Below are 13,585 nucleotides of genomic sequence, written 5' to 3'. Positions count from 1 at the left end.
CATTTGAAAACACCATTTTAGTTACAAAAGACAGGAACAGTCATGGGGAGCAACGTGGCCCCTTCGTATGGTAACCTTTTTATGTCTGATTTTGAGGAGAAATTCATTTTTCACATGATATATTACAGTATACGAAACATTGCACCAAATAGTTTAAAAATCCGCAGTGCCCTGTGATGCTTTTCTACTTTCATGTACTGTATCTTGGATCACATACAGGCTATCCCTGATTGCAGGAGCACCGGTAACTATATTTATTTTTTTATTTTTATGGAGTGCAGCAGATCTCACTATTTTTCATTGACTATCCTGTTTGATACTGCTAGCACCCGTGGGTTACTTCTGTAACAGACTTATATAGGTAATAAATAACTGTGGATTTTCCATATGTAAGAAAAAAACATTTAATTAATAATATAAAGCAAAAAAAAAAATGTTAAATAAAAGGTTTAAACTTGTTTAAACAAAATACTAAAACATATTTTAATTACTACTGTCCGGTTGGTGAATTGTCCTTACAGATCCTTATTAGCCTTTGCAACACTGGATAGACCCTCTACTGACAAATTAATTTCCTACAAACCTATAGAGTTGTTAATGTCTGTATTATAATTTGTTTTTTTGGAACAGGAGAAGCCGGCGATGCAGGAAAACAAGGACAAAAAGGTGAGGGCTCCAGAAAAGCGCGTCCTCAGGGAAGTTACAGACAGTGACCTCTGTATTAGAATGGCTAGGTATGCTCTTGGAAAAAGAAAACACATAATAGTGGAATAATGTTTGAAACCATTTTGAAACTTATTTAAGCAAGATACTAAAAAATATTTTAATTACTACTGTCCTGTTAGCAATGTGTCTGCTCAGGAATTAGCTACGTCATACACAGACCTTCTGATGTAACAGAGGCTGTATAAAGAAAGTGATGGATACTTACATACAAAATGTACAATCTGACAATGTATATTATTTTTCAGAACAAACGGGATCTAAAAAGGACCACGGAGAGGCAGGACAAACAGGGGAAAAAGGTCGGTTGTAGCCCATACTACATGATTTATACACTGGAGAGAACAAAGGGACGGCCCTCTAACCCATGATGAGAACTACACCGGGGAAAATACAGGAGAAGGTTAACATGGGAAGATTAAGATATAGTACACATTCATTCTTGTAGAAAACGGTAGTCCTACCAGACCACACCTCTATACTAACCAGCCCAGTACTTCCATCACTTTCTTAGTCAGTCAGACTTTGATAGTCTGCTTCCAACATAAGGAATTTTGAATATAGAACTTTTAACAAAAATGTATCCATCTATATGGCCCATCTGGTGTCTATTCTGTGGGAAGTAGTTACAGTATGTAAGGCTATAGGCAACAGTAAATAACACATTATATAAATAAATAAAGGAACAAAGAGAAATCACAAGGAGCACATTTGGAGAGCTGGCCCATAGCTTCCTAGGAGTCAAATGGTAACCCTCCTTCTAGTAAAAGTCAATCCTCCTTACAGATACTTATTAGCCTTTGCAACACTGGATAGACCCTCTGCTGATAAATTAATTGCCCACAAACTTATAGACTCATTAACTTTTGTATTATATTTTGTTTTTTTTTGTTCAGGAGAAGCCGGCGATGCAGGAATACAAGGAGAAAAAGGTGAGGGCTCCAGAGAAGCATGTCCTTAGGGAAGTTACAGACAGTGACCTCTGTATTAGAATGGCTAGATATGCCCTTGGAAAAAGAAAACACATAATAGTGGAATAACGTTTGAAAACATTTTTAAACTTGTTTAAGCAAGATACTAAAAATATTTTAATTACTACTGTCCTGTTAGCAATGTGTCTGCTCAGGAATTAGCTACGTCATACACAGACCTTCTGATGTAACAGAGGCTGTATAAAGAAAGTGCTGGATACTTACATACAAAATGTACAATCTGACAATGTACTGTATATTATTTTTCAGAACAAACGGGATCTAAAAAGGACCATGGAGAGGCAGGACAAACAGGGGAAAAAGGTCGGTTGTAGCCCATACTACATGATTTATACACTGGAGAGAACAAAGGGACAGCCCTCTAATCCATGATGAGAACTGCACTGGGGAAAATACAGGAGAAGGTTAACATGGGAAGATTAAGATATAGTACACATTCATTCTTGTAGAAAACGGTAGTCCTACCAGACCACACAGCTATACTAACCAGCCCAGTACTTCCATCACTTTCTTAGTCAGTCAGACTTTGATAGTCTGCTTCCAACATAAGGAATTTTGAATATAGAACTTTTAACAAAAATGTATCCATCTATATGGCCCATCTGGCGTCTGTTCTGTGGGGTGTAGTTACAGTACGTAAGGCTATAGGCAACATTAAATAACACATTATATAAATAAATAAAGGAACAAAGAGAAATCACAAGGAGCCCATTTGGAGAGCTGGCCCATTGCTTCCTAGGAGTCAAATGGTAACCCTCCTACTAGTAAAAGTCAATCCTCCTTACAGATCCTTATTAGCCTTTGCAACACTGGATAAACCCTCTGCTGATAAATTAATTGCCCACAAACCTATAGACTCATTCATTTATGTATTATATTTTGTTTTTTTGGTTCAGGAGAAGCCGGCGATGCAGGAATACAAGGACAAAAAGGTGAGGGCTCCAGAGAAGCATGTGTCAGGGAAGTTACAATACAGACAGTGACCTCTGTATTAGAATGGCTAGATATGCCCTTGGAAAAAGAAAACACATAATAGTGGAATAACGTTTGAAAACATTTTTAAACTTGTTTAAGCAAGATACTAAAAATATTTTAATTACTACTGTCCTGTTAGCAATGTGTCTGCTCAGGAATTAGCTACGTCATACACAGACCTTCTGATGTAACAGAGGCTGTATAAAGAAAGTGATGGATACTTACATACAAAATGTACAATCTGACAATTTATATTATTTTTTAGAACAAACAGAATCTAAAGGGGCCCCCGGAGAGGCAGGACAAACAGGGGAAAAAGGTCGGTTGTAGTCCATACTTCATGATTTATACACTGGAGAGAACAAAGGGACGGCCCTCTAACCCATGATGAGAACTACACCGGGGAAAATACAGGAGAAGGTTAACATGGGAAGATTAAGATATAGTACACATTCATTCTTGTAGAAAACGGTAGTCCTACCAGACCACACCTCTATACTAACCAGCCCAGTACTTCCATCACTTTCTTAGTCAGTCAGACTTTGATAGTCTGCTTCCAACATAAGGAATTTTGAATATAGAACTTTTAACAAAAATGTATCCATCTATATGGCCCATCTGGCGTCTGTTCTGTGGGGAGTAGTTACAGTATGTAAGGCTATAGGCAACATTAAATAACACATTATATAAATAAATAAAGGAACAAAGAGAAATCACAAGGAGCACATTTGGAGAGCTGGCGCATAGCTTCCTAGGAGTCAAATTGTAACCCTCCTTCTAGTAAAAGTCAATCCTCCTTACAGATCCTTATTAGCCTTTGCAACACTGGATAGACCCTCTGCTGATAAATTAATTGCCCACAAACCTATAGACTCATTAATTTTTGTATTATATTTTGTTTTTTTTGTTCAGGAGAAGCCGGCGATGCAGGAATACAAGGAGAAAAAGGTGAGGGCTCCAGAGAAGCATGTCCTTAGGGAAGTTACAGACAGTGACCTCTGTATTAGAATGGCTAGATATGCCCTTGGAAAAAGAAAACACATAATAGTGGAATAACGTTTGAAAACATTTTTAAACTTGTTTAAGCAAGATACTAAAAATATTTTAATTACTACTGTCCTGTTAGCAATGTGTCTGCACAGGAATTAGCTACGTCATACACAGACCTTCTGATGTAACAGAGGCTGTATAAAGAAAGTGAGGGATACTTATATACAAAATGTACAATCTGATAATTTATATTATTTTTCAGGGCAAACGGGATCTAAAGGGGCCCCCGGAGAGGCAGGACAAACAGGGGAAAAAGGTCGGTTGTAGCCCATACTACATGATTTATACACTGGAGAGAACAAAGGGACAGCCCTCTAACCCATGATGAGAACTGCACAGGGGAAAATACAGGAGAAGGTTTACATGGGAAGATTAAGATATAGTATACATTCATTCTTGTAGAAAACGGTAGTCCTACCAGACCACCCCTTTATACTAACCAGCCCAATACTTCCATCACTTTCTTAGTCAGTCAGACTTTGATAGTCTGCTTCCAACATAAGGAATTTTGAATATAAAACTTTTAACAAAAATGTATCCCTCTATATGGCCCATCTTGCGTCTGTTCTGTGGGGAGTAGTTACAGTATGTAAAGCTATAGGCAACATTAAATAACACATCATATAAATAAATTAAGGAACAAAGAGAAATCACAAGGAGCGTATTTGGAGAGCTGGCCCATAGCTTCCTAGGAGTCATATGGTAACCCTCCTAAAAGTAATAGTCAATCCTCCTTACTGATGCTTATTAGCCATTAAAACACTGGATAGACCCTCTGCTGATAAATGAATGGCCCAAAAACCTATAGAGTCATTTTTTTTGTATTATATTTAGTTTTTTTTGGTATAGGAGAAGCCGGCGATGCAGGAATAAAAGGACAAAAAGGTGAGGGCTCCAGAAAAGCACGTCCTCAGGGAAGTTACAGGCAGTGACTTCTATATTAGAATGCCTAGATATGCCCTTGGAAAAAGAAAACACATAATAGTTGAATAACGTTTGAAACCATTTTGAAACTTATTTAAGCAAGATACTAAAAAATATTTTAATTACTACTGTCCTGTTAGCAATGTGTCTGCTCAGGAATTAGCTACATCATACACAGACCTTCTGATGTAACAGAAGCTGTATAAAGAAAGTGATGGATACTTACATACATAATGTACAATCTGACAATTTATATTATTTTTTAGAACAAACAGGATCTAAAGGGGACCCCGGAGAGGCAGGACAAACAGGGGAAAAAGGTCGGTTGTAGTCCATACTTCATGATTTATACACTGGAGAGAACAAAGGGACAACCCTCTAACCCATGATGAGAACTACACAGGGGAAAATACAGAAGACAATTAACATTGGAAGATTAAGATACATTATAGGCTAAAGATGGTAAAATATGGGTATTATTGAAATACCTGCTCTCTGATTGGTTAAAATGCCGGGCATTATCCAATCAGTAATGGCCCGGAATTTTTGGCACCCTGCCAAGTTTTTCAGCCAATCAGCTTTCAGTTTTCATTCACAAAGAACAAAATTTGCTGTTAGACAGGGGAGGTGATTGGACAGAAGGCACCAGCAAGGCACTCATTCTTCCCTCACCCTTCCTGCAGAGAGCTCCGTACAGAAAAGGGAGGGGAAAGGTTTGTGCGTTTGTGTTTTGTGGGTGTAAAGGGGCCAGCAGAGTGTTTTATTAGGATGTGTGTCTTTTGTTGGTGTGTGTTTTGTGACTGTAGAAGGGGCAGCAGAGCCTTGTTGGTGTGTTTCTGCTGTGTGTGTTTTGTTGGTGTAGAAGGGGAGCTGCAGTGTGTGTGTCTTCAGTGTATGTTTTGTGGGTGGAGTTGGGGTGCAGAGTGTGTTTTTTTGGTGTATGTGTGTCTGCAGTGTGCGGGTTTACAGGGGGCTGCAGTGGGTGTAGGGAGGGGGCTGCTGGTGTGTTTTGTGGCTGTAGAGGTGGCAGTCTGTTTTGTTGATTTGTGTGTATCTCTGCAGTGTGTGTTTTGTAGGTGCAGAGGGTGGGCTGCAGTGTGTGTTTTGTGGGTGGCGGAGGGGTGCATAGTGTGTGTGCTGTGTGTGTTTTGTGGATGTAGAGCTGGCAGAGTGTTGGTTTGTGTGTGTCTGCAGTGTGTGTTTTGTGGGTGTAGAAGGGGTGCTGCAGTGTGTGTGTTTTCAGTGTGTGTTTTGTGGGTGGAGGAGGGGTGCAGAGTGTTGTGTGTATGTGGGTTTACATGGGGGCTGCACTGGGTGTAGAGGGGGTCTGCTGGTGTGTGTTTTATGGATGTAGAGGGGGCATCAGTCTGTTTTGTTGGTGTGTGTGTCTGCAGTGTGTTTTGTGGGTGTAGAGGGGGGCTGCAGTCAGTGTGTGTAGATGGTGGAGGATGGCTGCTGCAGAGTGTGTTATGGTGTGTGTGTGTGTCTGCAGTATGTTTCTGTGTTTTGTGTGTTTGTGGTTGTAGACGGGGGCTGCTGTGTGTGTGTTTTGTGGGTGTAGAGGAGGGCGGCTGCAGAGTGTGTAGGGGGGACTGCAGAATGTGTTTTTGTATATAGAGGGGGGTTGCAGAGTGTGTATGTGTATAGAGGGGGCTCTGTGTATGTTCAATTTCCTTTTAATAAACTTGCAGTAAAAGCATAAGAATGTAGACAATCATGCTGATAAAAATCAATATGACTACAAAAATGTATCTTTTTTATGAACATTTAAAAAAATATATATATAAGCCTACATTTAGCCTATAATAGTAATAATCCCCTCAGAACATGGCATTACTGGCCAGTAATGCCCTTTTCTTCTGGTATTATTACTTAAATATACATTAATTCTTGTAGAAAATGGTAGTCCTAAAAGACCACACCTCTATACTAACCGCCCAGTACTAACATCACTTTCTTAGTCAGTCAGACTTTGATAGTCTGCTTCCAACATAAGGAATTTTGAATATAGAACTTTTAACAAAAATGTATCCATCTATATGGCCCATCTGGCGTCTGTTCTGTGGGGAGTAGTTACAGTATGTAAGGCTATACGCAACATTCAATAACACATTATATAAATAAATAAAGGAACAAAGAGAAATCACAAGGAGCACATTTGGAGAGCTGGCCCATAGCTTCCTAGGAGTCAAATGGTAACCCTCCTACTAGTAAAAGTGAATCCTCCTTACAGATCCTTATTAGCCTTTGCAACACTGGATAGACCCTCTGCTGATAAATTAATTGCCCACAAACCTATAGACTCATTCATTTTTGTATTATATTTTGTTTTTTTGGAACAGGAGTAGCCGGCGATGCAGGAATACAAGGAGAAAAAGGTGAGGGCTCCAGAGAAGCATGTCCTCAGGGAAGTTACAGACAGTGACTTCTGTATTAGAATGGCTAGATATGCCCTTGGAAAAAGAAAACACATAATAGTGGAATAACGCTGGAAAACATTTTTAAACTTGTTTAAGCAAGACACTAAAAGTATTTTAATTACTACTGTCCTGTTAGCAATGTGTCTGCTCAGGAATTAGCTCTGATGTAACAGAGGCTGTATAAAGAAAGTGATGAATACTTACATACAAAATGTACAATCTGACAATTTATAATATTTTTCAGGACAAACGGGATCTAAAGGGGACCCCGGAGAGGCAGGACAAACAGGGGAAAAAGGTCGGTTGTAGCCCATACTACAGGATTTATACACTGGAGAGAACAAAGGGATAGCCCTCTAACCCATGATGAGAATTACACAGGGGAAAATACAGGAGAAGATAAACATGGGATGATTAAGATACAGTACAGTGGCGGCCGCCTTTATCCTAATGCGGCCGGATCCGCGGCGCTCTGATAATCGCGGGCAGATGTGTTTTTTTTTTTGGTCCGTAGTGAATTGCGTTATTTTAGCGGTCGTGATATTAGCATTTTATTGTCGCTGTCTGCAATACTGCAATACCGTCTAAAAACTCAGGGGGCGTTCGCGAGCTGTTGTCTTGGAAGTCTAATACTTTAGCAGTTCAACCAACGTCAGTATAACGTCTGCGTGTGCGCGTGCAGTAATTGTAAATTTGCATATTTACTGTATACATGCATTTGCAGTGCTGTATGTCTCATTTGAAAATTGTTGAAACGCATAGGCGTGTACAGTACTGTAACAGTGTCACATTTCGGCATCTACAGCGCTCTCCCCTCGCTCGCCCCCGCACACACAGGATAATTTACTGCACTGCAGTGTATTTCAACCTCTTATCTTATCTGCAGTGCAGTACATCTCTCCCACACCATTCCTTTGAATGTGTGTCTTTCTGGTTTCAATCACATTCCTGCTTGACAGCAGATGATTACTGCTCATGCGCCTGTAACTTCACCCACCACTGGTTGCTTGAGTGAGTGACCAAAAAATATATATTTTTTTTTTCTCCTCATGTTTTATTTTTATTTTCTCCACAAGCCTGCAAAAACCATCTTGATATTACGATATTCAATCTGTGCTGTAGCTTTTGACTGTGACCCTGTGCGTTTGCCTGCACATGTGTACTTTTTATGTACTGTATTTGGGGGTGTATGGATCAAATTATTATGATGACCTGCCTTTTGAAATTATGTCATTTCTTTGAACTGCAGTACAACTAATCCTTCCTGCAGCTGTACCCTGTGCCCCCCTCCCCCACGCACACACACAAGGCTCGCTCACGGATTTGAAACTCTTATCGACAGACACCTCTACAGAGTCATTCATTTTCTGAAGCTTGTCGTTGTGTTTTTAATCCGTCCCTAGCCGAGCATCACCTCACTGCGCCTGTGTGTAATCCTCTTTGAGATGGGAGCTAGCTGATTACTGCGCATGACTCACCCAACCCCCCCCCCCCAATCCTTTGAGGCTTTGTTTACGGTAACGCTTTGGAAAATCCCTTCTCGAATTTGATATGTAAATCTGATTTGCACAGCACTGTGAGAATTGAGAGTTAAAAAAACCATTAGCTGATTCATGTTGTTTTGTCATTTTTTTCTTTGGTGTACTGTAGGTGTGGGGGGGGGGGGGGGGTATTTGTCAATGATTATGATTATCATGAATGTAAATAAATATTTATTTTATTTTATCAGGAACAAAAACAATATATAAAAATAATCATGAATAATTCATACTGTTATGCAGTCTTTATTAATTTTTTCTGTCAGATGGAAATTGAGGGCCGGTGGATAATCATGAATTATGCACATTGATAATAATTTTAATTAATAATTTTTAATATATAATAATATATATAGTAATATAATTTTTTCCATCTTTATCTTCTTCCTCGTTCTGGTTACAGTACAGTAGTTCATTGAGAGAGGAGAGGTTTTGTGTACAGTACATCATGACTGCAGTTTAGATACTGTACACTTAACTGTACAAACAGTTCACAGACTGTACACGATACCCCCCCTCTTCCCCAGTCCATCCTTTTTTTCTGAAAAGACAAGAAAACAAAAAATGAGTGCAGTAATGTGCATACTGTATTATGGCATTGTGTGCTGTGTAGTACTGTCAAACTAGTCTATACTGGAACTACTGTATACCGTGACTACTGTTAAATAATTTGTAACCAGGTGGCTGGTGCTGCTCTCTCTGGAAAGAAAAAAATTGAGCAGTTAGGTGCATACTGTATTATGGCATTGTGTACTGTATAGCTACTCCATATTGGACTACATAATGCAGTTAGTACTGTAAAACTAGTCTATACTGGAATTACTGTACTGTATAGTCTGATTACTAGGAATGAAAAAATCTGTGCCATACTTACCTGTATCATACTGTACTTACAATACTACTGTACAGTACTATACTGTACCATACTACCTTCCTGATGCTTGCCCATTACGTGCGATCACAATGGGCAACACAGTCGCAATATGGTCAATATATTTATTGCATCGTTCCACGGTGAGTACATCATTCCAAAAACTCAGTATGCCGTGCCCCAACTCATCCTTTTTGGAGGGTTTCACGACTTTTCGGATATGGTCCTTCAGCTGATGCCAGACCATTTCGATCGGATTGAAGTCTGGCGATCTGTCATTGGAGGGGGAAAAAAAGGACAATTAGTTTAAGAGATACAGTACACAGTAAAAACAGTGGGGAAAAATGAGACACGGTTACCGCACTTACTCCCCTGGCGTCTTCACCCAGTTGATACCGCGCTCAAGGATATGCGCTGTTGACGCAGTGTGCTTCGGCTCGTTGTCCTGGTAGAAACGGTGACCATCCGAGAACTCATGTGTGATGTATTCCACAATCTCAGGCACAATTTTGTCTTGGAAGAAAGCTTTATTCATGATTCCTATAACAAGAAAAGAAAAGTGCTCAAAAAACTGCACACTAGTACAGTACAGTGCGTAAGGCTACATTATATTTGATATATTTTACCTTGAAAGATGACAATGCATCCTGGTCCACGCCTAGAGATGGCACCCCACACATGCATCTTCACTGGGTGTTTTGGACGCGGCTTCATAGATATGCGACCTTTTTTGTGGAATGCAAAGGTGGCAAATCTCTCCAGCGAAACAGTAGACTCGTCAGTGAAGTTGCAATCCTGGAAAGTTTCTCTACTGTCGATCCATGCCTGGGCCTGAACCACTCTTTTGATTTTGTTAACGTCCCTTATCATGGGATACGCTCTGTAATGACAAGGAATAAATAATTTTATAGGTACAGTACAGTTTCTTAAACAACACTTTTACCTCCTGTACTGTCCAGTACTAACCTCACACGTCCATATTTTCATCCAATTCTGCGTCTCATCTTCTTTATGCTGGTCTCAGATACAGTGAGATTGTGATTTTCCTGCAGAGTGTATTTGACCCTTAATGCACTCTTCTCATCATTCTCCTCACTTATTTTGTCGACCAGAAGAGTTGTCTCCCTACAATGTACAGAAAAACAACAATCCGGTAAGTTGCAGTGCAGTAGGCCACAAGCACAGCACATTATTTGCAGTAAAAAAAGTATACAGTGAGATATTGTTCTATTAATATGCAGCAATATAAACAATATACAGTATATACTGTTGTTATATAAATATACCGAAATAACTATAAAATTAGATACAGTAGATCTACACAATATATTGTTCTATTAATATGCAGCAATATAAACAATATATATACTGTTGTTATATAAATATACAGAAATAACTATAAAATTAGATACACTAGATCTACACAATATATTGTTCTATTAATATGCAGCAATATAAACAATATACAGGTAAACCCCGTTATAACGCGACCCGTTATAACGCGATTCAGTTATAACGCAGTTTTCCCGTGGCTCCCGTTTAAAAAAAAAAAAAAAAAAAAATTAAATTGACATTTTTTTTTGCACACTGCACACACTGCACACACTGCACACACACTGCTCACTGCTCACACTGCACACACTGCACACTGCACACTGCTTACTGCACACAGCACACACTCTCACTGCTCACACTGCACACTGCACACAGCACACACTCTCACTGCAGCACACACTGCACATACACTGCTCACTGCTCACACTGCACACAACACACACTCTCACTGCACACACTGCTCACTGCTCACACTGCACACTGCACACAACACACACTCACTGCACACACTGCTCACACTGCACACTGCACACTGCACACAGCACACACTCTCACTGCCCACACTGCACACACTATCACTCAGCACTCAGATGTCAGCAGCCCACCCCCCCTCACATGTCAGCAGCCCACCCCCCCTCACATGTCAGCAGCCCACCCCCCCTCACATGTCAGAAGCCCACCCCCCCTCTCACATGTCAGCAGCCCACCCCCCCCTCACATGTCAGCAGCCCACCCCCCTCACATGTCAGCAGCCCCCCCCTCACATGTCAGCAGCCCACCCCCCCTCACATGTCAGCAGCCCACCCCCCCTCACATGTCAGCAGCCCCCCCCCCTCACATGTCAGCAGCCCACCCCCCCTCGCCATGGGAAGATGATAGGTGCAGCCCCACAGACGAGGATACCACTCCTCTTCTATATACCACTTCTCTTCTATATACCACTCCTCTTCTATATACCACTCCTCTTCTATATACCACTCCTCTTCTATATACCACTCCTCTTCTATGTACCACTCCTCTTCTATGTACCACTCCTCTTCTATGTACCACTCCTCTTCTATGTACCACTCCTCTTCTATATACCACTCCTCTTCTATATACCACTCCTCTTCTATATACCACTCCTCTTCTATATACTGTACCACTCCTCTTCTATGTACCACTCCTCTTCTATGTACCACTCCTCTTCTATATACCACTCCTCTTCTATATACCACTCATCTTCTATGTACCACTCCTCTTCTATATACCACTCCCCTTCTATATACCACTCCTCTTCTATATACCACTCCTCTTCTATATACCACTCCTCTTCTATGTACCACTCCTCTTCTATGTACCACTCCTCTTCTATGTACCACTCCTCTTCTATGTACCACTCCTCTTCTATGTACCACTCCTCTTCTATATTCCACTCCTCTTCTATATACCACTCCTCTTCTATGTACCACTCCTCTTCTATGTACCACTCCTCTTCTATGTACCACTCCTCTTCACACACACACACACACACACACACACACACACACACACACACACACACACACCTTTTAGATCAGCTCAGCACATCCTCTCTCCCCGGTACTAAGCCCCGCCCCCTGCATGCTCTGACCTCTCCGGCAGCCGGCTACCGCGCACCGCAAAACCTGGGGGCTGAGCGAGAGAGGGAGGGGGCTGGGAGGGAGAGGGGGGGCTGGGAGGGAGAGGGAGGGAGGAGAGATGAATCGCCGCCATTTTTTAAAACTTTTTATTTATTTATTTAATTAACTGGCGCCCGGCCAGAGTCATCGCGGGCCGCACAGAGAGGCCAGACCGGCCGCATGCGGCCCGCATGTTGTGCAGACCTCTTCCTTCCTTCCCTCTTCACTCCCTCCCGATCAGGCGCGCGGCGGCCATTTTTAAAAAAAACATTAGCGCGACCCTGTTACTAACGCGGTGGTCTTGGGGTGGACCCCGAGGACCGCGCTATAACGGGGTTTACCTGTATATATACTGTTGTTATACTGTATAAATATACTGAAATAACTATAAAATTAGATACAGTAGATCTACACAATATATTATTCTATTAATATGCAGCAATATAAACAATGATAGATATACTGTATTATATAGTTATATAAATATACTTACGCGTTAGTTACCGTTGGTGTCCTCGTTTGTTGTTTGGGGTTTCCGTGTGAATGATAGCACAAGGTGGTTGATTGCACAACGAGGCCAGAAGCAGCTAACCAGCGTTGGATATCTGCAATTCGGTGTCCGCTCATGTACATCTCCTTAATTCTCATGCTGAGATCCTTTGAAATCTTTTTAACAGGCATTGCTGCGAGTAGAAAGATATACAAACACAAGAATGTATATTCGATGTTTAGTCGATGTGTATTCAATGTGCAGTGAATCCACAAAATAGATGGTGTATTTCTATGTTAATGACTCACATTTGAGTACGCCCACTTTCAACACCTGTACCTCGTCGCCATGCATAAAAGGTTACACACTTTGCATAGCCCACCACTCGATGATCTTTATCTGAACTTGCCCTTGTCCAGATACTGCATTGTGCCATCTGCTTCCATGGATCAACCCCGATTCTACGGACGCAGGAACCCACTCGCCTCTGCCGTGCCTGTCATGCAGAAAAGTGAAAGGCAGGAGCCGTTTCCAAGCCAAGGCCAAAGCAACAGGCTAAGGCTAATAAAGAAAACCTTCTGCTGACCCCAAAGGCTAAGGGTTTTAATAGATGTAAGCCTTATTATG

At 41.1% G+C, this 13,585-nt stretch overlaps 1 protein-coding gene across 8 annotated transcripts in view; it reads left to right on the top strand.

Annotated features, from left to right (window-relative positions):
* LOC142472374 (uncharacterized) overlaps positions 1–13,585 on the top strand; it is a 70,228-nt gene that overhangs the window by 32,699 nt on the left and 23,944 nt on the right. For 5 of the 8 annotated variants that reach the window (XM_075579483.1, XM_075579480.1, XM_075579476.1 and 2 more), the window contains 12 exons: positions 631–666; positions 972–1,025; positions 1,620–1,655; positions 1,965–2,018; positions 2,612–2,647; positions 2,956–3,009; positions 3,603–3,638; positions 3,943–3,996; positions 4,575–4,625; positions 4,931–4,984; positions 7,007–7,042; positions 7,329–7,382. In XM_075579483.1, coding sequence (XP_075435598.1) covers positions 631–666; positions 972–1,025; positions 1,620–1,655; positions 1,965–2,018; positions 2,612–2,647; positions 2,956–3,009; positions 3,603–3,638; positions 3,943–3,996; positions 4,575–4,625; positions 4,931–4,984; positions 7,007–7,042; positions 7,329–7,382 — 555 coding nt within the window. The remainder of the gene's footprint in view (positions 1–630; positions 667–971; positions 1,026–1,619; positions 1,656–1,964; positions 2,019–2,611; positions 2,648–2,955; positions 3,010–3,602; positions 3,639–3,942; positions 3,997–4,574; positions 4,626–4,930; positions 4,985–7,006; positions 7,043–7,328; positions 7,383–13,585) is intronic. The other 3 variants (XM_075579479.1, XM_075579482.1, XM_075579481.1) reach the window with 3 other exon arrangements.

Source organism: Ascaphus truei, chromosome 21 (genome assembly GCF_040206685.1).
Source record: "Ascaphus truei isolate aAscTru1 chromosome 21, aAscTru1.hap1, whole genome shotgun sequence".
In the NCBI taxonomy this organism is placed as follows: domain Eukaryota; kingdom Metazoa; phylum Chordata; class Amphibia; order Anura; family Ascaphidae; genus Ascaphus; species Ascaphus truei.
This window is presented reverse-complemented; position numbering and strand designations above follow the sequence as displayed.